Raw genomic sequence first — 25,391 nt, 5'->3', positions numbered from 1 at the left:
CTGCAAAGAGATGCAAATATTTACAAAGTTTTCTGTATTGCTCATGAGCAGCCACACTACGCGCTCTGCAACATGTTCTCTAACATGTGTCCTTTATTTTTCTACGCATTTCTCTTGTTTTGTATTTTGATTGTGTTTATTTCTCCTGTTTAATATTTGTTCCTGCTCTCTATTTATATTTTATTCCATGCATGCACAGACAATCTCATTGCACATGCACAATGACAATAAAGAGCTATTCTATTCTATTCTATTCTATTCTAAGACAGTACAATAAAGTGTATGATCCTAGTATTGTGTCATTTTGTGTCCTCTTGCTGTGGTGACTGCACTCACTGGTTGCAGCCAGATTTCAGCCAAATTCAGTTAAATGTTCATCAGCACCATGAGCCCAACACTTATCATGAGTTTATTTGAGGATTGCTGCTTCAAACAAAGTCATGAAGCAAAGATAAAACAGCTGCTCAGTACTGTGGGATATTTAAACCTGGTACAGCTAAGCTTAAATATTATAACAGTCTAAGTTTAAAGTTAATACTGCAGATTTGGTAATGTTAGAACGATGTTGTCTATACTTCTTTATTGTAAGTATAGTGGTAGGTAGAGATGTGCTGTTAAAACATTCACTAGTAACCCAGCTAGTAGTGCTAAAACTGGTTTAGTGCTTTAGGCTTGACGTGTTCTCTCGGTGCCACCTGCTGGACAAAACACGTTACTGCATGAATGTATGAATTCAGTTCTAATGAAGAAATGCTTGACAGACCATCCTAAACAAATATATATAACTTTTTAAAACTGTGTGAACATTCGGTTAAACGTGCTGAGAAAGAAAAACGTGCGTGAATGAGACAATAAAGTGCTTTAAGTGCTCAAAATGAGAAAAACACTACATAAATACTATACCTTACCATGATGCTACGTGAATCTGTTTCATTTGTTTATTTCTTCAGTATTTCAGTAAATGTGAGGATGGATGACACACTGCTGCAGACCACGGGTACAAATAAACTAACCTGTTCCTGAAGCACAGCGGGAGAAAGGATTATTTGATACCTTGCTGCTGTAAGTTTGCTCACTTACAAAGACATCAACAGTTTATCATTTGTATGGTAGTTTCATTTTAATAGAGAGAGAAGAATATCAACCAAAAATCCAGAAAAACAAACACATTGCATAAAAGTTAAATAAATAAATTGATTTGCATGTTACTGAGTGAAATATTTGAGCACCTACAGCCTCGCCGATGGTTAGCAATTTCTTTCATTCCAACCTCTCCACCAACAAGGCCAAGAGGTTCTGCCAAAAGACATCCGGACAAGACTGTAGACGTGTATAAGGCAGGTGAGAAGGTGACAACTGTTGTTGTGATTCTTCTTTTTATATGTTTGACATGCATCTCTGTTCCCTCAGCCAGAACACTGACGATGGGTGGGTCTTCCAGCAGGACAATGACCTGAAACATACCACTAAGGCAACAAAGGTATGGCTAAAAAAGAAGCTGATTAAGGTCATGGAGTGGCTTAGCCAGTCCCCAGTCCAATTCCCTAAATCCCAATCACATTAATAACTTATGTGTAGCTAATTGATGTATAAGGCAACCACAACAACATGGAAAACTTGTGATTCACTGTCTCTACGTAGAAACAAATGTTTAGCCTCATTATTACAGCTGTGAAAATGTAAACCTCCTTCAGCGCGCAATCGTGAAGGGCACATGCAACTTTTTCCTTTACTCATGCTTGTAAGAAGGCATGCAACTCCTACTGGCTCCTGATATGGGCCTGTTTCAAAGCCAAGAGTGAGGCAGAGACTCTCTCGGTGACCTAATCCTTTTCGCTGTTCTTAAAGGTTTCCACGTTTCCTCTGCTGATGAACTTGACACATTGGCGGTAACAGCTTACAATTCGTGTTCGGCTCAATTTAAAAGCCATGGACATGATAGCCATGCCGACAATGATGAACAGCGAGGTAAGCATGAAGAAATTGGGGTGCTTGGGTATAATATCACCAAAACCAATGGTAGTGAGGGTGATGAAGCAAAAGTAATAGGGATCAAAGTCTTTAAAATCAGTTTCCCATATTGGCAGAATCAAGCCGCCAAAGCAAATGTAGGCAAAGACGATGAAAAGAATGAGCACGAAGGGGACATTCAGTGTTTCCATTTCATCTCCTAATCCTGTGAAATCCCACAAGGCATATCCTTTGGGTGGTGGTGGCAGACGATCAAGCTCTGGGCAGGACAGCCTCCTGAGCAGTGGACCCTCCCTCAGTAAATTCTCTCTGGCAAGAATCTTTTCAAAAATCTCTTTGTTGTTTTGAAGCTGGATGGACTTGTGCCGTACATCTGCCTGGCTGCGGAGCACCTGTCGGATGTCGAGGGGCTCGCGGATCACAACGTCACGGCTGAAGACAAAAGTACCATCCTCCAGGACCTGGCGGCTCGAGTCTCTCTCCTCAGTCTTCCATGGAGACCAGGTGCGGGAGAAGAGGTTTTTGGAAAGGGTGTGAGCATGGATGTAGGCTCTAGACATCACCATAGCAAGGAAGTCTCCAACATCGAGGATGACCAGAAGCATAAGAGGGATGCCCACCATGGCATAGAAGACACACGCCACCTTACCAGGCAGGGTGACGGGATAGATCTCCCCATAACCTGAAACAACAGACATTTTAAAGCTGTAATTAAACTGTTAATTATAGGACTGGCTTTTGGTAACGTTTGTGTAGGAAAAATGTGATCATGACCCTGCTAGACAACGTTCTTGTTATACTTGAAAACAGCACAGCTCCTGTGATCACCATGAAAACCTGCGCTGGGAAAAAGCATCAAAGCTCCTGATCAACAAACTCTGACATGAAGAAACTTTGTAGCTGCTCCATCCACCACTGTGTGTTTTACACATGTGCAGTGACCAACAACATGCAGATGAACTGTTAGCTTAGTCTGAAGCATGTTTTAATTATACAGCTTGATGAAGGCTGACGTACATGGGGTCTACAGGGGCACCAGATGTACTAGTCTGTGCTTATTTCAAGGTTTTCATAACATTTTCACATTGAAAGTGAAATCATATAAAATACTGTCTTACTTAAATTGCAGTAACATTTAAAAATATGAACATAAAAGTTTTTTCACAAGCCAGTAAAAATGTACATCATAACATCTTGTTTTTAACAGACACTTTGCATCAAAGCACAGGACAAACTTCACACTCATTCACACTCAAACACTCAGAGTAAAGATTCATTTTTATTGCATATTTATCTGATTTTATTTGACTTTGACTCTACTTGAGAGTATTTATATATTTTTGCATTTAAGAAAATGTTTTCTTTAAAAAATAACATTTAATATGGTAAGTAAATGCAAAAGGTTTCTTTTTTTGTTTTTGACAAATGAAATGGACGAAGCAAAAAACACTGAAATTTCTCAAATGGAAACCAATGAGCACCTGTGTTCTTCCTCTTTTGGATATTTATTATTGCTCCTGAATAAGACAAAAGTGTTTATGTCTGATTACTCAATTAATGATGGAAAATAGATGAATCAATTACTAAAAAAATCAATAGCTGCTGGCCTAATAACAACCTATAATTGAATGTTGAGAGCAATATAAATACATAGTGAGTAAAAAAGTTAATTGAAGAAGAAACACTCAATGCATCACAGGAATTCCCAGCAGTAACTAAGGGAGGATTCAGGGTCACCTGGTCCAGCCCTAACTATATGCTTTAGCAAAAAGGAAAGTTTGAAGCCTAATCTTGAAAGTAGAGATAGTATCTGTCTCCTGAATCCAAACTGGAAGCTGGTTCCACAGAAGAGGGGCCTGAAAACTGAAGGCTCTCCCTCCCATTCTACTTTTAAATACTCTAGGAACAACAAGTAGGCCTGCAGAGCGAGAGCGAAGTGCTCTAATAGGGTGATATGGTACTACAAGGTCATTAAGATAAGATGGGGCCTGATTATTTAAGACCTTGTATGTGAGGAGCAGGATTTTGAATTCTGGACTTAACAGGAAGCCAAAACAGGAGAAATCTGCTCTCTTTCTAGTCCCTGTCAGGACTCTTGCTGCAGCATTTTGGATTAGCTGAAGGCTTTTCAGTGAGTTTTTAGGACTTCCTGATAATAATGAATTACAGTCGTCCAGCCTGGAAGTAATAAATGCATGAACTAGTTTTTCAGCATCACTCTGAGACAGGATATTTCTAACTTTAGAGATGTTGCACAAATGGAAGAAAGCAGTCTTACATATTTGTTTAATATGTGCGTTGAAGGACATGTCCTGGTCAAAAATGACTCCAAGGTTCCTCACAGTGTTACTGGAGGCCAAGGTAATGCCATCCAGAGTAAGAATCTGCTTAGATACCATATTTCTAAGCTTTTCAGGGCCGAGTACAATAACCTCAGTTTGATCTGAATTAAGAAGCAGAAAGTTAGCGGCCATCCAGGTCTTTATGCCTTTAAGACATTCCTGCAGTTTAACTCATTGGTGTGTGTTATCTGGCTTCATGGACAGATAGAGCTGGGTGTCATCTGCATAGCAGTGTAAATGTATGCTATGTCTTCTAATGATGCTGCCTAAGGGAAGCATGTATAATGTAAACAGAATTGGTCCTAGCACTGAACCCTGTGGAACTCCATAATTAACCTCAGTGTGTGAAGAGGACTCTCCATTTACATGCACAAACTGGAGTCTATTATGCTTATCTCTTCAACACCAGATAGTGGGAGGTATCTCTCAGGGAGGAAGTGAAGTTTTTGTCCTTAAAAGCTGATGTGCAGGAAAGAGGAAAAATGGGAAAGGATAAGGATTTGAGAAGTTTGACAAAGAGCAAACTGTGATTGTTAGACAACAGGATACAAGGAAGGAAAAGTGGTGAACCTGCAGTAGTCATGGCTAGCTGAGGATGGCAGAAGCAGAATGAACACACACCACCTACAACAATGATCGTTGAGGTAGACCATGTGTACTCTTTCATGGAAACAGTGTTCCCTAATGGCTGGCACCTTTTTCAGAAGGATATTGCACCCTACCACTAAGCAAAAAGGGTTCAGGATTGGTGTGAGAAACACAACAAGGAGTTTGAGGTGTTGACTTTGCCTCCAAATTCCTAGGATCCTGATCCAATCAAGCGCCTGTGGCATGTGCACAGCCAAGAAGTCTGATTCTCACCTTGCAACTTACAGGACTTAAGGATCTGTTACCAACATTTTTCATGTACCTGCTTTAGGCTTGCGGGTGAATGTTTCTGTAAAGGTTTCTAGTGACTGTCTTTGAAACTCAGCTCTAGTCATTTACTAGTGTCTTGGCAGTTGTTCTGGGGTCTTTCTGGGACAGATCTCACATCAGTTATTGGCATGATGCTTTCTGAAGTGACTGCTCAAACCCTTCATGATGTTTTTATACTGTGTGTAAACTGAAACATAACCCAGTGTAACATAGTTAAATAGAGTCGAAGTTAAATCCCGCTAAATGGGACATTGGCGCCACCTACTGTCGAAAAAGTCACCCTGCAATATTCACAAAGGGCAAGGGATTCTGGGTAATCCTCAGAATAATGGAGGATTCCTGCGAGGTAAGGAATGCGCAAATGTCGTGGGGAGGAAAAATCATATCGCAGGCTGTTAAAGTAATACAGTCTGACCCGATTATTTTTGTTGTTTATACATCATTTGTTGCGGGTCATTTCTCCAGTCTTTATGTTGAACTGAGTGCATGTTTATGTGAGATTTCTTTATTGTGAGGAGAGGAAACAAAATGGGAGCATAGTTAGCTAACTCTGTTGTTGCTTTCCCGTTTAGATTTTGTGCTGATTGCCCACGACATTAAAAAGAGAGCATTCTAACCATTGCCTTTTTGTTGTGAATGCAGGTATGTGACTGTGCCACACTGTTTAGAGAATTTACATTGTTCCATGTACAGCTTTAAAATATATTTCTATATTCCTTTCATTTGGGAAATTTAACATGCAATGTTAATGGTGTTGAAGTTTTTCTATTTTGGTTGTATAAATTTACCACTATACGATCACACTGCAAGTGGAAATGTAATCCTCAGAATAATGGAGGATTCCTGCGAGACCAGAGAAGACACTACACAGAGGTCACATTGGTGCCGTGACTCGTTCGTGACGCTGCTGAATCGGGCTGGTGTCTTCTCATCACAGCATCATCGTGGAGCATCAGCTGCCTTATTGTTTAGTCTGTTGGGTAACGGAATCAAACTTTGGGGACTGTTGGACATACTTTTATATTGGCTTTGTATATTGCCATATTGTATTAAGTCCACCTTAGCTCTATTAATATTCTGCTAGATATGGATCTAAGTGACTCTGATGACACCCCAAATGTGACTCCCCTTGTTGTGGGTAGGGGCAGAGGGTTCACAACTGTTCCTTTTTCACTGGGTGACTGTCGGGTGGGGCATAGAGCAGCAGATAGTTCTTGTGAGCTGGTGGCTGAGTCGCAGTCAGTACAGTGCACTAAGTCATCTACCTCAGACCCCCCAATAACTGATGTGAGTCTAGTCGACCAAATGAGCGACATTGTGCAGCAAATTGGGCAACGCCTGGCTGATAGCATTCTGTCACACCTGACTACGCCACACACTTCGAGCCCTGCATCTGCTACATATACATGTCCTGAGGTGGCGCATGAAACAACAGATCTCCCCTCCAGCCGCTCACTAGATCTCTCTCAAGTCCAGCTGGTGGCTCCACGACAGGTTAAAGACCCACCTGTGTTTCGGGGGGAGAGTTCAGACTCATTGTCTGTTGATGAGTGGCAGGAAGCCATGCAGAGTTACATAAAGAAGAGTGCCATTCTTCCAGAAAACCAAGCTGAGGAGATTTTGATGCATCTGAGAGGCAGGGCAAAAGATGTTGTGAAATTTGGTGTGAGGAATAGTGGAATTGATGTCCAGCATAATCCACAAGCTATCTACAGACTTCTGCACAAACATTTTAGTTCCACCCAGTGCTCGTCTGTGCCCCTGGCTGACTTTTATTCCACCCTGCCGAAGGACCGGGAGGATCCATATGAGTACTGGCTGAGGCTGAACAAAGCTGCTGATGTTGTTGGCAACTGTCTTAACCCTTGTATGGTGTTCGGGTCTGTGAGACCCGTGTTCAGTTTTTTTCAAAAGAAAAATTAAACAATTAATTATTTTTTCACGTGTAAATGTGTTGTGTCTTTCCACTCACTCCACTTGATTATAACTGATTTATTTATAACATTTTATATAAAAGAAAAACGAGAAGCACATTAATTCATAAATGTGATCTAACAAAGGTAAAGGGAAAAAATTAACCATGTTTGCTGTTCATATGTCTTGTAATTGGGATGAAGTAAACATCTGTTGAGTAATTTAACATAAAATTGTTTGATAGTGTTAATTTGGAAAGCCAAAACTCTAGCGGGTCCACCAGACCCATGAACACTGGCTGAGTAACAAAAATACGAACACCACACAAGGGTTAAGGAGCAGGGGAAATCTTTTGAGAACTCTGGTGTGGAGGTTGCACGCATGTTCATCAGACACTGCCCCTGCAGAGACTTGGCTCTTATTTTTAGAACCAAAACATGTGATAAATGGTCAGCTCGTGAAGTTCAGGAGGTACTGGATGAGTATCACCTGGGTAAGGGGTTCCAGTCTCCTCCACAGACGGGTAACTGTGTCTATGTGAATAAGGCAGAGGTTAGCACAAATGGTACTCCTTGTTTGGCTGACCATGAGCAGAGGCCAGCTGTGAGTCAGGATGGCTCTGCTATTGAGAGGTTGATCAGCATGCTAGAGAAGGTGCTGCTTCAAGGCCCAGGCTATGCTCGAGCTAATGCCAGGCGACAGAGTGCCCGACTGCCGAGAATACCGGGCTTAGATGACACACCATGTTCCATCTGCAGAGATAGCTCCCACTCCACACTCACGCACTGTCGGGAAAACAGATTGTGCTTCCTGTGTCACCTACCTGGTCATTCGAGACGTAACTGCCCAGAGGGCAAGTGTACTCCTTCCAGTGGTCATCAGGGAAACTGAACGATCTGCGTGGAGGGGAGGACAGCGCAGATCCAGCAAGTAAGCCTCCCATCTTGGATGTGACTGATATTAATGATTATGACACTTTGTATTCTACTTACAGTGGCATTGTCCCGCCAAATAAAACACTGATTGCACAGGGCTTGCATAGGCTCTCAAACACTGATAGTTTATTCTACTCTGCAGTGACTACTAGTGGTGGACAAGATCTTAAAGCATTAGTGGACAGTGGATCTATGGCGTGCACCATAAGTGAGACAGTTGATGAGAACCTTTCACAATCGATACCTGATATTGAGAGACGTTCAGCTGAAGACGTTGTCATTGTTGGTTGTGGGGGTCACCTCGTTACGCCTTCTGCTATGTATGATCTTACAGTGTCAATATATGGCTTTAAGGTGGTGATTCCTGTTCTGGTGGTTCCGGGCCAGGCTGATGACATGATTCTGGGCAGCAATGCGATAAAGTGGCTTATTTCACAGTTAAAAATGACTGTTGGTACCCAGGATGATGCTTTTCCTCATTTGGCAACTTTGCTGTCCTATTCTGATGACTGTGGTGGCAGAGCAATGCCTCCAAGTTTTGGCACTGCAAAGCTTAAGAGACGCGTCACCTTGCAGCCCTTGTCTGAACATTTAGTGTGGGCTAAGCTGCCTGCTCCTGATGCCTCAGCGGTGGGAAGTGCTGTCATTATTGAACCCACTCAGTCTCGATCCAAACCTGCACAGATCCTAGTGGGGCGAGTTGTCACTTCCTTGTTTGGGGATGGTTGGGTCCCTGTTAAAGTGGTGAATCCCTCCGACAAGCCCCTCACTCTCAGGAGAAATGCTAAGGTTGCTGATGTGTCCCCCTGTCTTTCTGTGCAGGACTTACCTGAACCTGTTCAAATTCGATCCAGTACACAATACACACAGAACTCGTCGCCCGCACCGAGATCAGAAGCGGAGATGTCACAGCGCTTGTGTGATTTGGGCCTGCAGGACCTGGACCTCTCGTCCTGTGAAGTTTCCCCAGAATGGAGAGATAGGCTGCTGCGACTCATTGAGCAGTATGAGTCTATCTTTTCAAGGCACAAAATGGACTGCGGTGAGGCTGCTGACTTTGTCCACAGAATCTGCCTGGTGGATGACAAGCCCTTCAGACTGCCATACAGACGGGTCCCACCATGCCATTACGAGAAGCTTCGCACTGCCCTAGATGAGATGGAGGAGTCAGGGATAATCCGTAAGTCCCAGAGTGAATTCTCATCCCCCCTTGTCTTAGTTGTTAAGCCAAATGGTGACCTGCGCATATGCAATGACTTTAGATGGTTAAATGCAAGAACAGTTAAAGATGCACATCCATTGCCTCATCAGTCAGACGCCCTCGCAGCACTTGGTGGGAATGTTTTTTTTTCTACAATGGATCTCACATCGGGGTTTTACAATGTCAGACTCCACGAGGACGACAAAAAATACACGGCATTCTCCTCCCCATTTGGCCTTCATGAATATAACAGGATGCCTCAAGGCCTGACAAATAGTCCTGCTACTTTTATGCGAATGATGATGTCCATTTTTGGTGATGAGAACTTCACAAGTTTGTTGTGTTATCTGGATGACCTTATGGTCTATGCCCCATCCGAACAGGTGGCTCTTGAACGTCTGCAGATGGTTTTCTCACGACTTTCTGCCAACAACCTGAAGCTCGCACCAAAGAAATGCCACTTTCTTCAGCGGTCTGTGAAGTTCCTGGGACACATCATATGTGGTGAGGGTGTGAAAACAGACCCAAGTAAAGTGCAGGCTATAGACAATGTGGAGGAAGCAGACCTGATGGAGTCTGACGGGGTGACACCATGTGCAAGGAAAATCAGATCCTTCCTGGGGATGGTTCTCTACTACCATCATTTTATCGAGCGGTGCTCTGCAAAAGCTAAGCCACTGTTTGATCTTGTGGCTGAACCAGCTGCGCTACGCAAGAGAGGTAGAGGCTGTAAGCCTAAATTTAAAAGGGGCCACGTGAAGCTGTCTCCGGCTGACTGGACTGATGAGTGCAGGGAAGCATTCAAGGCCCTAAAACATGAACTTGTGCATAGTGTCACATTAGCCCATCCAGATTTTACTGCGCCCTTTCTCCTTGCAGTTGATGCTTCCTTTGACGGCCTTGGAGCCGTCCTCTCACAGTTGCCCCCTGATGGTAGCATCGCCAGACCAGTGGCATTCGCCAGTAAGACCCTGTCACACTCTCAGCTAAACTATCCAGCGCATCGTTTGGAGTTTCTTGCTCTGAAATGGGCAGTCTGTGACAAGTTTAGCCATTGGCTGAAAGGGAGCCACTTCACAGTGTGGACGGACAATAACCCGCTGACATACATCTTAACCAAGCCTAGGTTAGATGCATGTGAGCAACGATGGGTTTCAAAGCTTGCAGCATACAGTTTTGAACTGAAGTATGTCCCTGGCACCAAAAATGTTGTCGCGGATGCATTGAGTAGAGAGCCATTTGTCCAGTCGTGCATAGGCCACAGGCTAGTCACTGAACCTTATGCTGCCCTATTGAACCAAATGCACGGTCTGGTGGATGGGACTGTGCAGGATATGTTTCGGTGTGCTGCAAACTGCCAGTTGGTTGTGGATCAGTCTGAGGAAGGAGCTACAAGTATCCTAGCTAACCCTCAAGGTTCTCTCTCGTCACAGGATGTTTCTGCTGCGTTGGCTGCGCATGACACTGGTGGTATCAGCCATGTGAGAGGTGTGGGATCAGATATCCCTCAGGTCCCAACTATTGCCCGTCCTGCCTGTACGCCGAGAAGTGAACTCGCTAACCTGCAGGAACAAGATGAGGTTTTGGGCAGAGTTTCCTTTTATGTCCGGCGTCACAAGAGGCCCACCAGGCATGAACGTGCTAGCGAGTCCCGTGGTGTAATGAAATTACTCAGACATTGGTCCAGACTCTTGATTAAAGATGGTATGTTGTATAAGGTGAAGAAAGACAGGAACATGAATGTGACGATTTACCAGTTTGTTGTCCCAGACACTCTGAAGACTGAAGTTCTCCGAGGCATCCATGATACGGCGGGTCATCAGGGCCAAGTCCGCACCCTGTCTCTTGCAAGGCAGAGATTCTTTTGGACAGGGATGGAGCGTGACATCATCAATCATGTGAAAGGCTGTTTTCGTTGTGTGGTTGGGAAAACCCCAGAGCCGAATGACCGTGCCACACTGGACAGCATTTGTACCACTGAACCGATGGAGCTAGTCTGCATCGACTTCTGGACTGCTGAACAGACTGACAAAAAGTGCGTTGATGTTTTGGTTGTCACAGACCATTTTTCCAAATTAGCGCATGCATTCCCTTGTAAGAATCAGTCTGCCAAGCAGGTTGCTCGCCGCCTGTGGAATGACTTTTTCTGTGTGTACGGCTTTCCCAGACGTATACACTCTGATCAAGGAGCCAACTTTGAGAGTCAACTCATTAAGGAGCTCCTGGACATGGCTGGCATCCAGAAATCACACACCACTCCTTACCACCCAATGGGGAATGGTATTGTCGAGCGATACAACAGGACCTTGGGAAACATGATACGGGCTTTGCCCCCTCAATCCAAAGCCAGGTGGCCGCAAATGCTTCAGATGTTGACGTTCTGCTACAATTGCACTGAACATGAAACAACAGGTTTCGCACCTTTTTTTCTCGTATTTGGGAGAATTCCTCGTCTGCCTGTTGATGTTGTTTTCCAGCATGTTCTCCCTGATGGTGCCGTTGTTGACCACGGTGAATTTGTCGCCCATTTGAAGCGTGACCTGTCTGAGGCTGCCCGCATTGCCAGGCAGAACAGCCGTATTGCCCAGGCTCGCCAGGCGAAGAATTATGACCGCAAGGCTAAGGGTGCGCCCCTCTCAGTCGGTGACAGAGTCTTGCTTGCTAATCGTGGTGAGAGAGGAAAGAGGAAGATCGCTGACAAATGGGAATCCACAGTTTTTGAGGTGGTGTCTGTGAAACCTGACATCAATGTGTACCACATCAGAGACCCTGTGACTCTCAGGGAAAAAGTTGTTCACCGAAACCTACTACTTCCTGTGAGTTTCATTCCTGCAGGAAACGAGTGCATACCAGTGTCAACCTGCCCCTCTGTTGCGGATAGTGGACAAGGTGAACCAGAACTTCCAGGTGATGTGCAGGATGGTGAGACAAAGACGGTTCGCTGGCTCATGCAGATGGACCAAGCAAGTGACAGGGACTCTGCGGTTGGTCAACCTGCGTGTTCTCTTGGTGCGGCTTTCAGCGTCCCAACCTCTGAGGCAGAATCGACTGTGACCCCGCCTGCTGTGTGTGACCCGTTGGTTTCCCGGTTGCCCTCCCCTGCCCCCTCTATTGAATCTGTTGTGTCCTGGAGTGCCTCCTCGCAGCTTCTGGCGGGAGATGCTGCACATGTCCTTTCCCCTGATCTTGTGACTGACACACGACTGAGTACAGAGGACCGTGTAGTGCGTACACAGCCACCACCTCTTTGTACTAGATCAGGTAGACCTGTGAAACCTCCAACACGTCTCATTTGTGAGATCAATGAACAACAGGTTGATGATTCAGTGTCGACAGTTGACTCCTTGTTTTCATTTGTGCGAAATATGTTTTCAGGATAGATTACTAGCCGTTTTGCAAATGTGCTGTTACTCAGAACGTTTTGGGTAATACCTGCGTGGAGCAATGTTCACATCATGGGAGGTGTATACGGCATCTTTCATATCTGGGTTGGCAGGGGAATTGGCCGCTCTCTTGCTTGCCTTATTCCATATGGAAAGTTTTTTTTAACTGACTTGAACTATATTGTGCTCCCACGGTCACACTGTTATGTTTTATGCATTGGAAGTTTCTGTTTTTCTGTTGTCATGCCCCAATTTAGCAGGATTTAAGGGGTGTGTGTGTAACATAGTTAAATAGAGTCGAAGTTAAATCCCGCTAAATGGGACATTGGCGCCACCTACTGTTGAAAAAGTCACCCTGCAATATTCACAAAGGGCAAGGGATTCTGGGTAATCCTCAGAATAATGGAGGATTCCTGCGAGGTAAGGAATGCGCAAATGTCGTGGGGAGGAAAAATCATATCGCAGGCTGTTAAAGTAATACAGTCTGACCCGATTATTTTTGTTGTTTATACATCATTTGTTGCGGGTCATTTCTCCAGTCTTTATGTTGAACTGAGTGCATGTTTATGTGAGATTTCTTTATTGTGAGGAGAGGAAACAAAATGGGAGCATAGTTAGCTAACTCTGTTGTTGCTTTCCCGTTTAGATTTTGTGCTGATTGCCCACGACATTAAAAAGAGAGCATTCTAACCATTGCCTTTTTGTTGTGAATGCAGGTATGTGACTGTGCCACACTGTTTAGAGAATTTACATTGTTCCATGTACAGCTTTAAAATATATTTCTATATTCCTTTCATTTGGGAAATTTAACATGCAATGTTAATGGTGTTGAAGTTTTTCTATTTTGGTTGTATAAATTTACCACTATACGATCACACTGCAAGTGGAAATGTAATCCTCAGAATAATGGAGGATTCCTGCGAGATTTTGTGCTGATTGCCCACGACATTAAAAAGAGAGCATTCTAACCATTGCCTTTTTGTTGTGAATGCAGACCAGAGAAGACACTACACAGAGGTCACACCAGCTCCCTATCATAATACACTTTGATTTGACAAGCTTTGAGCTCAGCAAAGTTAAAGCACATTACTGGTTTGTGTTATGGCAGCTTTTCAGGGGGGCTAATAATTTTGACCCTGGTAATTTTTTTCCTGAAATAATTCCGGTATTGTGTGAGAATGGAAATAATTTATGTTTTTAAAAGAGAACTAGTATGTTGGTCTGTTCAAAAAAGCCCTTGAGAAATTTTTGACAAATTGCACTCTTGCTGTGAACCTTGAACGAAGTCTTCAGCTTACAAGACAACACAGCAGACAATGTTCCTCTGAACCTCTACAACTTCTAATAAGCTTTTTTGCGGTTATGTAAAAGGCTTTCTCCTCTGGACGCGCCTCGCCTTTGGAGAGTTGTGGGCTTCCTGTAGCTGCTAAGCCATTAGCAATTAGATCTCTTTACCACTTGTGATGTGTTTGACAGTAACACTAATGTATCTACACAAGGCTCTTACACATCAAATCAGGTCAGTTCCAGCTAAGAATGGTTTACTCAGCACTTACAATATAACCATAACAAATTCATCAATAATTATTCATCATAACGATAAATTATGAATAAGGAATAGCAACAGAATCAGCTGTGGAAATCATGGAAATTTGTACATTTCTGACAGCATCCATCCATCTAGCCTTTATCCTCTGCTGATCCCACTCAGGCTGAGAGGTGCTGGAGCCTATCCCAGCTGATCACCAGTCCATCACAGGGAGACACAGACAACAGTTCACATTCACACCAATGGGCAGTTTGGAGTGAACTTAACCCCACTCACTGCCTCATAGCAGGAAGGTCCCGGTTTCAACGCCGCCATCTGGGTGGGCCCTTCCTTTGTATCTTCTCCCTGTGTCCATGCGAGTTCTGCGTGGGTTAGTTAGAGGGGTTCCTAATGTATATGTTCAGTATGTAAATTTTGAGTTAGAGCATTCAAATTTGAAATGATTGACTTATTAGAGCAATACAGTTTGACGTTAACACTCCCTTAAATATAAACATAGAAGCCAAGGAGTCAGGAGTAAACATCCTCTTTAGGTCTGTAGTTGGGCACTGGGGTGGCGGAGGAGTGGGAGCACTACAGGCAGCGATACAGTAACACTGACATGTCAGAGGGACAGAATAGAAACTACAGGTAACTGAAAACTGTGTCTGGTATCTGACATGACGACAGTAAAATACACAGTGTTAGCACTGCTATCTCACAGCAGGTTATTCCTGGGCTTAAACCTGGGTAAGGTGAAGCTCAAGATTCTGGTCACATTGGAAAAAATGCCAGGGTTGATGCTGCCTATGTCAGCCCAAGTCTTACAAAAGATATCGTTAATCTCAAGATCGTCAATTCCAGGTCAAAAAAGGCTTAAAAAATGAAAACAAAGTGGTTTGCTGAACTCGCTCACAGAGTTCGATCCATTTCTCATAATTAACATATCAAATTTTAGTTATCTTTAAAAATATTATCTATATTTTGTGAGTATATACTGACATTAACTCCTGATAATCAAAAACCAACGCAAGTCAACATCTTTAGACTCCCGTGGAAAAATGGCCAACACAAATTCACACATTTAGCCTTAGCTGAACTTGGCATGCCACTCTTATCAATCAAAGATGATCAGTTCTGGCTCTTACAAAAACAAATAACAAACAACAAACAAACAAAACTTTGCAGTAGACAAAACCCCCACATGTAGGCGTCAAACTAGAGAATCAACCAGACAGTGGGCGATATCACAGTTGTCTGTGCATGATGGACAGAGCAGCACTCTGCAGCTGACTTCTAACTGAGAGCATGCAGACATTCACATCGGGAAACATTTTTAATGTGTTCTGATGTAAAACGATGGCTGACTGACTAGTTTACCTCAGTCACGTGTGGTGGTAAACACAGCTTGATTCCATTTGGGATGTGTAGCTGCTGCATGATTGGCGGGCTGTTTCGCGTTGTCAACATGATATGTTTCGTAGCTCCCCTCCCGGACATCAAGTGCAGTAGGCTTCTGATTAGTTTTAGAAAGTGCCTTTGCAAAGTGTACCAAGAGAAGAGTCAGTGATCTTTGTGGCACTGGTCCCAAGCACACTTACAGAGCCTCAGATATCCCAACAATCCAAATCCCAGCGACCATCTGATCATTAGACATCGATAAAGAAAGACATGATTTGTTCTTGGATGTTTGCTTGTTGGACTGATTTTTTATATGTGACTGTATTAAATTAGTTGAAACTATGCTCAGTGAGTAACATAATTTCAAGTACTGACAGCACTGTAACACCTTCAAAGAAGGGGGCTTATAAATTCTGAATGTACATTTTTGGAGGTGCATGTAGTCTGTGCTGTGGAGGACATGACATTTAAAGTCTGTCAGCATCCAATACATTTGGTCATTTGACTGAAGTAACTCTCGCTCGGATGGAGGGATGCTGTGTTTGAGGAGAGGCATCATTTCCGTGAAGCCTGAACAAAGCCCAGAGTCATACAATCATTAATTAACCAGGCTATCTGTTGCTGTGGTTACTAATGTTTAGAGAGGTCACTCGCTTTATGAGGAAACATCTATGCACACAATGATTATATTATAATCACTACTGCAGACAGTGACTGGGGAGAAATAACAAATCTACTATCAAATACATTCTGACCTTAGTAAACACACGAGACCCTAAAACAACGTGTTCTATACATATATATATATATATATATATATATATATATATATATATATATATATATATATATATATATATATATATATTTAAAATGTACCTTACATGGGAAGTACGTTTAGTGCCTGACAATGTCAATACTGCAATATCAGCACACAGTCATTAGCACAAAAGTGCATCAAGCCACAAGTAAGGCAGACCGCAGCAAATGAAGACTGACCAGAGAAGAGTAACAAGTCAATAATGCTCAGTATCACAGGCTTGGTTTTAAAGGCCTTATTAGTGCTGCATCACGATGCCACACTAGCAAAGGTAAACAAATTTAGAATGTGTAAAAATGTTTTCTTTAAAACAAGACAAAACACACATGTGGAAGTTTATTGTTTTTTTTGTTGATGAGTGAGTATAGGGGTGGGATTTAATAAGTTTTCTTCGTCCCACTCCTTTTTCAGGCAAGTTTTGTTTTTTGTTTTGTGTATTTTATGTTCAATATAGGTATTTGTTGTGCCTGAAAATGAATAAATAAATGAATGAATGAATGAAATATTGCTATTAGAAATTACAATAAGAAGTCATTTTCTATGGTAGTTTCACCTTAAAGGAGAAAGAGAGAGAATGTCAACTAAATATCTGAGCAGCTGGGGTAGAAGGGCCTCGGTCAGGGTCATGTGCAAAGCAACCCTGGAGCTCTGTCAGAGTCACCATTGGGTTCTCTTGACCAAGGAACTCTTTGACCAAGGCGTTGGAGTTTGCCAAAATGGACCTGAATGACTCTCAGACCATAAGAAACAACATTCATTGATTCAGTGAAACAAAGACTGAACTTTTTGGCCTCTTTGGATGAATGGATGGATGGATGGATGGATGGATGGATGGATGGATGGATGGATGGATGCGTGGATGGATGGATGGATGGATGGATGGATGGATGCGTGGATGGATGGATGGACGGATGGATGGATGCGTGGATGGATGGATGGACGGATGGATGCGTGGATGGATGGATGGATGATGGATGGACGGACGGATGGATGCGTGGATGGATGGATGGATGCGTGGATGGATGGATGGATGGATGGACGGATGGATGGATGCGTGGATGGATGGATGGATGATGGATGGACGGATGGATGGATGCGTGGATGGATGCGTGGATGGATGGATGGATGGAAGGATGGATGCGTGGATGGATGGATGGATGGACGGATGGATGGATGCGTGAATGGATGGATGGATGGATGGACGAACGGATGCGTGGATGGATGGATGGACGGATGGATGGACGGATGGATGGATGGATGGATGGATGCGTGGATGGATGGATGGATGCGTGGATGGATGGATGGACGGACGGATGCGTGGATGGATGGATGGATGCGTGGATGGATGGATGGACGGATGGATGGATGCGTGGATGGATGGATGGATGATGGATGGATGGATGCGTGGATGGATGCGTGGATGGATGGATGGATGGAAGGATGGATGCGTGGATGGATGGATGGATGGACGGATGCGTGAATGGATGGATGGATGGATGGATGGATGGATGGATGGACGAACGGATGCGTGGATGGATGGATGGATGGATGGATGGATGGATGGATGGATGGACGGATGGATAGACGGATGGATGGACGGATGGATGGATGGATGGATGCGTGGATGGATGGATGCGTGGATGGATGGATGCGTGGATGGATGGATGGATGGATGGACGGATGGATGCGTGGATGGATGGATGGATGGATGGACGGATGGATAAACGGATGGATGCGTGGATGGATGGTCTGGATTGGGAGGGAGACTGGATGAAACTCACCACATGTGTCCCCCTGTGGTAAACTGAGTTTTTGGACATGAGTTCGACAGACACAGCTGTCTAGATATGATCCCATAGCTGACAGTGCATGTCAGAGCACAGACAAAGCCATGATGTGCAAAGAATTGTCTGTAGAGCTCTGACACAGAAAATTCCAGGCCAAGCTGAACAATCCAGGTAGAACAACCTTAGCTAGGGAGGAGAACCTGGCGGTCACTCCGACAGAGCTTCAGTATTGCTCTGTAGAGAGAAGAAAACTTTCCAGAAATTCTCTGGTCTGATGAAACAAATATTGTATTCTTTGGACTGAATGCCAGGCATCATGGCTAGAGGAAACCGGGCACTGCTCATCACCTCCCCAATAAGCAAAGTGATGGCACCATCATGCTATGGGAAGGAACTGGGAGACCAACATGTAGCCACACATCTGAAAGCATATTGATTTGCTCTCCTGATATTTAGACTGTAGTATTGATATTTTAACCTTTCTTTGAATGCAGCAGTGTGTAGAGACAACCTTGAGGATAACGTGCTCCAGAGTGATTTGGACCTGGGAGTAAAGTTTCATCTTGCAGTTATTTTAAAGCTACCTAACAACTCCTGTGTTGGCTATCTTGGGTCTGCGTCTTTGCTTAGTGCCATTATTTACTGACAGAACATCAGCAAAAGTTGTAACCATGAATGGCATCAGCAATTTGCCTGTTTTAGAGAGTTTAGAAAGTGTGTGTTTTCCTATGAAGCATCATTTTTGAATAACAATACAAACTAGAAAAAATTTGCGTTTCCTGCGAAAATGCTGTGTGGATGCCGTAACGCTGAAGCTGTCTGCTGAAAATAGCTGAAAAAGATTAAAAGTTGCAAAAAGTGTATGGCGGTAAAGAAACTGAAAATTATGCTGAAAAAAGGTGAAGAAGCAGTAATTTTTGCTGAAAGGTGGTGAAAAGTCAAAAGCTCTACTGAAAAGGGGTAAAGAAGCTGAAATTTGTACTGAAAAGAGGTGAAAAGAAATTGTGCCATGAGCAGGATTCAAACCTGGCCCTACTGGTCTCAAGGTGGCTACTCAACTCACTGAGCCAAAGTCATTATCAAAACCAAAAAGATGGAGAGACTGACAATTGTGCTGAAATGAGCAGAAGATGCTGAGAATTGCGCTGATAAGAGGTGAAAAGACTGAAAATTCTGCTTAAGAGAGGTCAATCAGCAGAATTTCTGCAGAAAAAAGGTAAAGACGCAAAACGTTGTGCTGAAAAGAGGTGAATCAGCAGAATTTCTGCTGAAAATAGTTTTTTTTCTGAAAACAACAAAAAGAAAAGCTGGGATTTGTGCTGAAAAGGGGTGAAAAAACTGAAAATTTTGCTGAAAAGGGGTGAAGAAGCTAAAATATGTGTTGAAAAGACTTAAAATTTTTTAACTGTTAACTGAAAAAATTGTTGCCATAAGCGAGAGTTGAACCCGGGCCTCTCGCTCTGAGAATGGCTGCTCATCTCACTGAGCTAAAAAACAGCTCAACCCGGCAAGCAAAATTAGTGACCACATTGATAATGTGTTCCATTCATTTCAATGGTCAAAAGTCATAGCACACATTAGCAGAAATAGCAGAATTTTTTAAAGTTTGAACATAGTATTTGTACTAAAACATAGTCTTTCTTCTAAATCATAATATTTGAACTAATTGATATTATTTCTGCCAAATCACAGGATTTCTGGTAAATCACAGTGTTTGTGCCAAATCACAGCATTTGTACGAAATCATAGCATTTGCGACAAATCATAGTATTTAGCTAAATCTGTGCTAAAACATAGTATTTCTGCTAAAACTTAGTATTTATACTAAATAATATTTTTTCTGCCAAATGTCCATGTGCTGAAACATAGAAAATTCTGCCAAATCATAATATTTGAACCAAATCATACAATTTGTGCTAAAACATTATTTATGATTTAGCAGAAACACTGGGACTTGGTAGAAATACTATGATTTACATGCAATACATTGACTTAGGAGAAATACTATAATCAAGCAAAAAGTACTACAGCATAGCAGAAATTCTATCATTGAGCAAAATTACTAAGATTTGGCAGAAATACTATGTTTTTTGATTTGATTTGATTTGATATACCTTTATTAGTCCCACAAGGGGAAATTTCATAAGGCTGCCGACCTACTGCACGCAATGGCGGCGCCATCTTACCCTCCGACCATAGATACATTACAGAAAACATCACATGGGGAAGACAGGTCAGAGAGGTATAACAATGGAAAATGCACCACATGAGGAAAGATAAGGAGAAAAAACTCCCCCCAGACTGAGCTCCAACAGGGAGATCAGTTTGAGAACATATCCTATGATTTGGCTCAAATACTATGACTTAGCAGTAATACTATGTTTTGGTACAAATGCTATGCTTTGGCTCAAATACTAGGATTCGGCAGACACTATGATTTAGCAGAAATAATATGATTTGGCAGAAATACTAAACTTTGGCACAAATACTATAATTGAGTACAAGTACTATAAGATAACAGAAATATCATGATTTAGCAGAAATACTATGTTTTTGCAGAAACACTGTAATCTCGCTCAAATACTATGAAATAACAGTAATACTATGATTTGGCAGAAATACTACATTTTAGTACAAATACTATGACAAAGCAGAAGTACTATGATTTAGTAGTAATATAATAACATAACAGTCATACTTCGATTTTGCAGACATGCTGTGTTTTTGCACAAATACTATGATTTGGCACAAATGCTATGATTTAGCAGAAATACTATGATTGGGTACAAATACTGTGATTTGGCAATAATACTGCGTTTTAGCATAACTACTGAGATTTGATTGAAATACTATGATTTAGAGAAATACTATGACTTTGTACAAATACGATGCTTTGGCACAAATACCATGATTTGGTTCGAATACTATGATTTGAAACAAATACTATGATTTGGCAGAAATACTATGCCTTAGTAGTAATACTATAACATAACAGATATTGGTTGTGCAGACATTCTATGTTTTTACACAAATACTATAATATGGCAGAAATACTATGTTTTAGCACAAATACCATGATTTGGTATAAATACTATGATTTGACAAATATACTATATTCAGCACATATACTACAACATAACAGAAATTTTACGACTTAGTACTAATACTATAACATAACAGAAAAATATTATTTGCCACAAGTACTGTGATTTAGTACAAATACTACGAATTGGCAGAATCAGAATCAGAATCAGAATCAGAAAGGGTTTTATTGCCAAATGTTGAGCAGGTTTACAACATTAGGAAATTGCTGCGGTGCTTCAGTGCAAACATAATGTCATAAATTGCGCTTAAATAGACATGAAAATAAAAATAAGAATAAGAATTAAAAGTGCTACGTAGAAAGATATATACATGAGTGCAGGTGGTGATCAGTGCCAAAACATGGCTATGATTTGGTAAAAATACTATGATTTGGCACATATACTATATTCAGCAGATACACTATGACATAACAGAAATTCTACGACTTAGTAGTAATACTATAACATAACATAACAGAAATATTAAGTGGGCACAAATACTATCATTTGGCAAAAATACCATGATTTGGCACAAATACAATGATATGACAGAAATACTATGATTGGGTACAAATACTATGTATTTGTATACTATGAAAGTATGAGGAGGTCGTTAAGTTTCAAAGACAAGCAAGTTTTAGCAGAATTGTGGAAGTTTTCCATTCATTTCAATGGGACAAAAAAAGGAAAAAAGTGTAATATTTTAAAAAGTATAATAGTAATAAACACCAAAAGTCATAGCACCCATCTCCAGAAAAACCAGAACAGTTTAGAGTTTGAACGGTGAAAATCGGCTGAAAACTGAGGAAGTAGCTAAGTGCCAAAAAACGTACGGAAGCAACTAGATTATAGTGGAATAAAGAATAAAGAGAAACAGGAACTCAATAGTGTGGATGCCTGTGAGGCATCCACACAACTAGATGTGAAGTGGTGCTTTTTTCAAAATAAGCTATCACCCAGTACATAGCACAAGCTAAACTTCCTCACAGACACTTTAAACAGTCAGTCAGTCAGTCCCCTTTTTAGGAGACGAATCACCTAAATGTCTGAATGCAAAGCCACATTTGGAGTATTACAACCTGCGCCCTCACAGTCAGGCAATAATTTCACAGTCCTGCCTTTGATACAACAGGACACTTGATTGTCTGTGTAAATATGACTTTTTGCCCAGCTAAATAATCCACAGTTATATATGTTGCTGTGGTTTACTGTATATCTTGACGGCTCTGTCTTATGAAACCTCATATTTGAAAAACTTACATACATTTGAACGGTTTCATATTGAAGGCTACACCCAATATGAAAATATTGGGTGTAGCCTCAGATATTTTTGTTGGTTTTGTGCCACTTCAGTTGAGTTTTAGCTGATTATTCTTCTGGTAGTAGCAAGACTGACATATGTTAGAGTTTTACTCTTTGACAAGAAGACGGAATACTTTATATCTTTGACCCACTCTCTTCTTCGGATTTGCATAAAACTTAAATAAAAAAGCACATAATCGTTTAGTGATTAGTACGGCATCATAACGGACTTACCAACAGTTGTGAAAACAGTGCAACAGAAGAACATAGAGCCGAAAAAATCCCATCTATCAGGTCTCTGGAACCATATGCGCTGGAACTCGTTCTGCATTTTCTCCGTCACTCCCTCCACTATTTGTTCAGTGGCGGTGCTATTAGCTGAGAAAGAGAGACGAGAAAATCCCAGTGCAGAGCAAATCAGTGATGCTACTGATACAATGATAATATAAAGTCTGTTTAATTACCAAACCCATAATTAAGTTAATCAAAGACACGTTTGATCTGCTACAAACAGAGTTTTGTGAGCGCTCACCGGTGAGGTTTTGTACGGTCTCTACCATTTGGCACAGAAACTTGTGGTACTCCTCCTGGACAGCGGACGGTGTGTTTCCCTCGATGTGTTGGAAAATAAGCGCACCCAGCGCTGCGTATGCCACCAAAGAGGAGCACAGCAAAAGGTGCGGAACGAACCTCCAAAAGCGCGCCGCGCACTTCTTGGACTCATTCTTTACACTTATTGTTCTCTTCGCTTTCACTGACATCTTCGTCCCCGCAGCGCCTGCAGTCCGTGAGGAGAGCGCCTGTAGTTCCGTTAACTGCTGACTGCGTCGGTCTGTCTCTCTTCTGCCAAGTGCAGAGAACCGCGAGTCCGTCGCGGGGCCGCGCACAGCCAAAGCGGAAATGATTTGACTTTAATTAGTGCACGTGGTTAAAAATAAATAAATAAAAAGTTACGCCCTTGATGATCTTCAGTTGAACTTTTCCGAACAAGTTTCTGTTCCTGATCAGAGATCAAATTCACTCCCAAAAACACACCCAGCAGCCCAGACAGGGTGGCCCACATATTAACCCGCATCTCTACATAAAATCACATTTACACAGTTCTTTCAACTTTAACTTGTATTTTATTTTGAATATCTTTACAAATAAACCTTTACAAGAGCCATTCTTCCACTTTATTCAGGACCCTATCCCGGTGGGTACAATCTAGACAGATCACCTGTCACAGGACACAGAGAGACAGACAACCATCCTCTCATATTCATACCTGTACAATCACAAATTACTGCATATCTTTGGCCCGTGGGAGAAGGGCATCAGAAAGGCAAGAGGTGGCTCCCAGGAGCAGAGTCATAACACTGAGGTTCAAACAAAAACTATTCGATTTACTGGGCAAACTGTAACAAAATGATGAGACTCGATGGGTGTGGATTTACATGACATGTCTGAAAGAGGAAGGACATCAGATTTGACTACACAAAGTAGCTGAAATTGAAACCAACTAAAAAACCAAATGTGCAAACATGGGGCGCGAGGTGGGGTGGGGGGCAAACTGGAATGTGAGATGACTGTGGAGAGCAGGTGAGCGGGGAGCAGAGAGCTGCCACGTGACGCTCTTCTGAGAATCTGACTCTGCGGCTGCCTGTGCTCTCACCGGTGGTGCATCCAGCATAGTGGACAAAACCTCTTGGTCTTCTGCTTTCTGAGTGGCTGTCCTCCACTCCTGTTCCCTCCACCCGCTTCACCTACAAGTGTGAGTTCTGCAACACATTCACCACACAACAACGTCAAAGCGCACATATTCCTGAGTTTATGACTTGAGAAGGCACAGATGGTCTAATCACACCTGTGGTTGTGAGCTGTAAATAAATCAATGAGTGCATTTTAAATTACAGTTTGCAGCTTAAGTATATTTGTGAAAGTATCCTTAAAAATTAGATACTTACAGAAAACTTACAAATTTGTCAAGGAATCAAATAATTATATTCTGCACTGTAAGTTATTGTGACAGATCTCTTTTTTAAACTTAGCCGTTCGGGGGTGTCTGTAGCTTGGGAGGCAGAGCAGGTCATCTACTGATGGTTGATGGTTCGATCCCTGGCTGCTCTAGTCCAAATATCCTTGGGAAAGATAATGGCACCCGTCCATGAGTGTGAATGCTTGGTAGAAAGCACTTACAGCAACCGAACACTTGAGGATAGAAAGCAGCGCTGGCACAGACGGTGGGTGAAGGTGAACACAAACGTCTCCTCAGGTAAAAGCTCTAAAATTTACTGCGTAAGTTAAGTTGCGTCAAGTTACGTACCCACCACTGTTTGAATGAAACAGTGTGCGTTTCATACATGCAACACTCACCCTTACTTATGCTGAAATAGGCCAATGCTGCTGACGGCTTCCCATGATGCACTTTGTGTTTTTAATACATTCCTCTCTTTTCACTCTCCGTGTATTTATACACACCTTTTCATTTAGTTACTATTAATCTGTACCACAGCAGAGCGCCGTCTTTGTCCCGTCTCCTCCCTCGGCTGCTCCGCCCTGAGCCAGGTTCTGCTGCTGGGTTCTGCTGCTGGGTTCTGCTGCTGGGTTCTTGTGGTGTGCTGTTCCTACTTGTTGTCCCTGGTTGTTCACTGATTGCTGAGGTTTTCTTTGAGTTCTTGGAGGATCTTTACCCTACAATATATCACTCTTTGTTATGATTTGATGCTATAAAAATAAAATGTAATTGAGCAGCTATGGTGGAGTGGGATTTTGTTTTAGCAACAAACTCAATGGGCACATTTTCAGAAACTGTACTATGTTGTCT

The 25,391-nt window shown here is 42.3% G+C and overlaps 1 protein-coding gene across 1 annotated transcript; it reads right to left on the bottom strand.

Moving 5' to 3' along the window:
* Window positions 1–1,113: 1,113 nt before the first annotated feature.
* On the bottom strand, window positions 1,114–23,420 carry kcnk18 (potassium channel, subfamily K, member 18). The gene is made up of 3 exons (XM_085427883.1): window positions 23,118–23,420; window positions 22,820–22,963; window positions 1,114–2,653 (listed from the first exon to the last, which is right to left on the bottom strand). The coding sequence occupies exons 1-3, from the start codon at window positions 23,344–23,346 to the stop codon at window positions 1,824–1,826; spliced, it is 1,203 nt and encodes a 400-aa protein (XP_085284009.1). The 5' UTR covers window positions 23,347–23,420; the 3' UTR covers window positions 1,114–1,823.
* Window positions 23,421–25,391: the final 1,971 nt, after the last annotated feature.

Source organism: Rhamphochromis longiceps, linkage group LG13 (assembly GCF_057381845.1).
Source record: "Rhamphochromis longiceps isolate RC_006_pf linkage group LG13, R_longiceps_female_GT1.1, whole genome shotgun sequence".
Lineage (NCBI taxonomy): Eukaryota > Metazoa > Chordata > Actinopteri > Cichliformes > Cichlidae > Rhamphochromis > Rhamphochromis longiceps.
The sequence above is the reverse complement of the archived record's forward strand: the minus strand, read 5'-3'. Positions and strand labels throughout refer to the sequence as shown.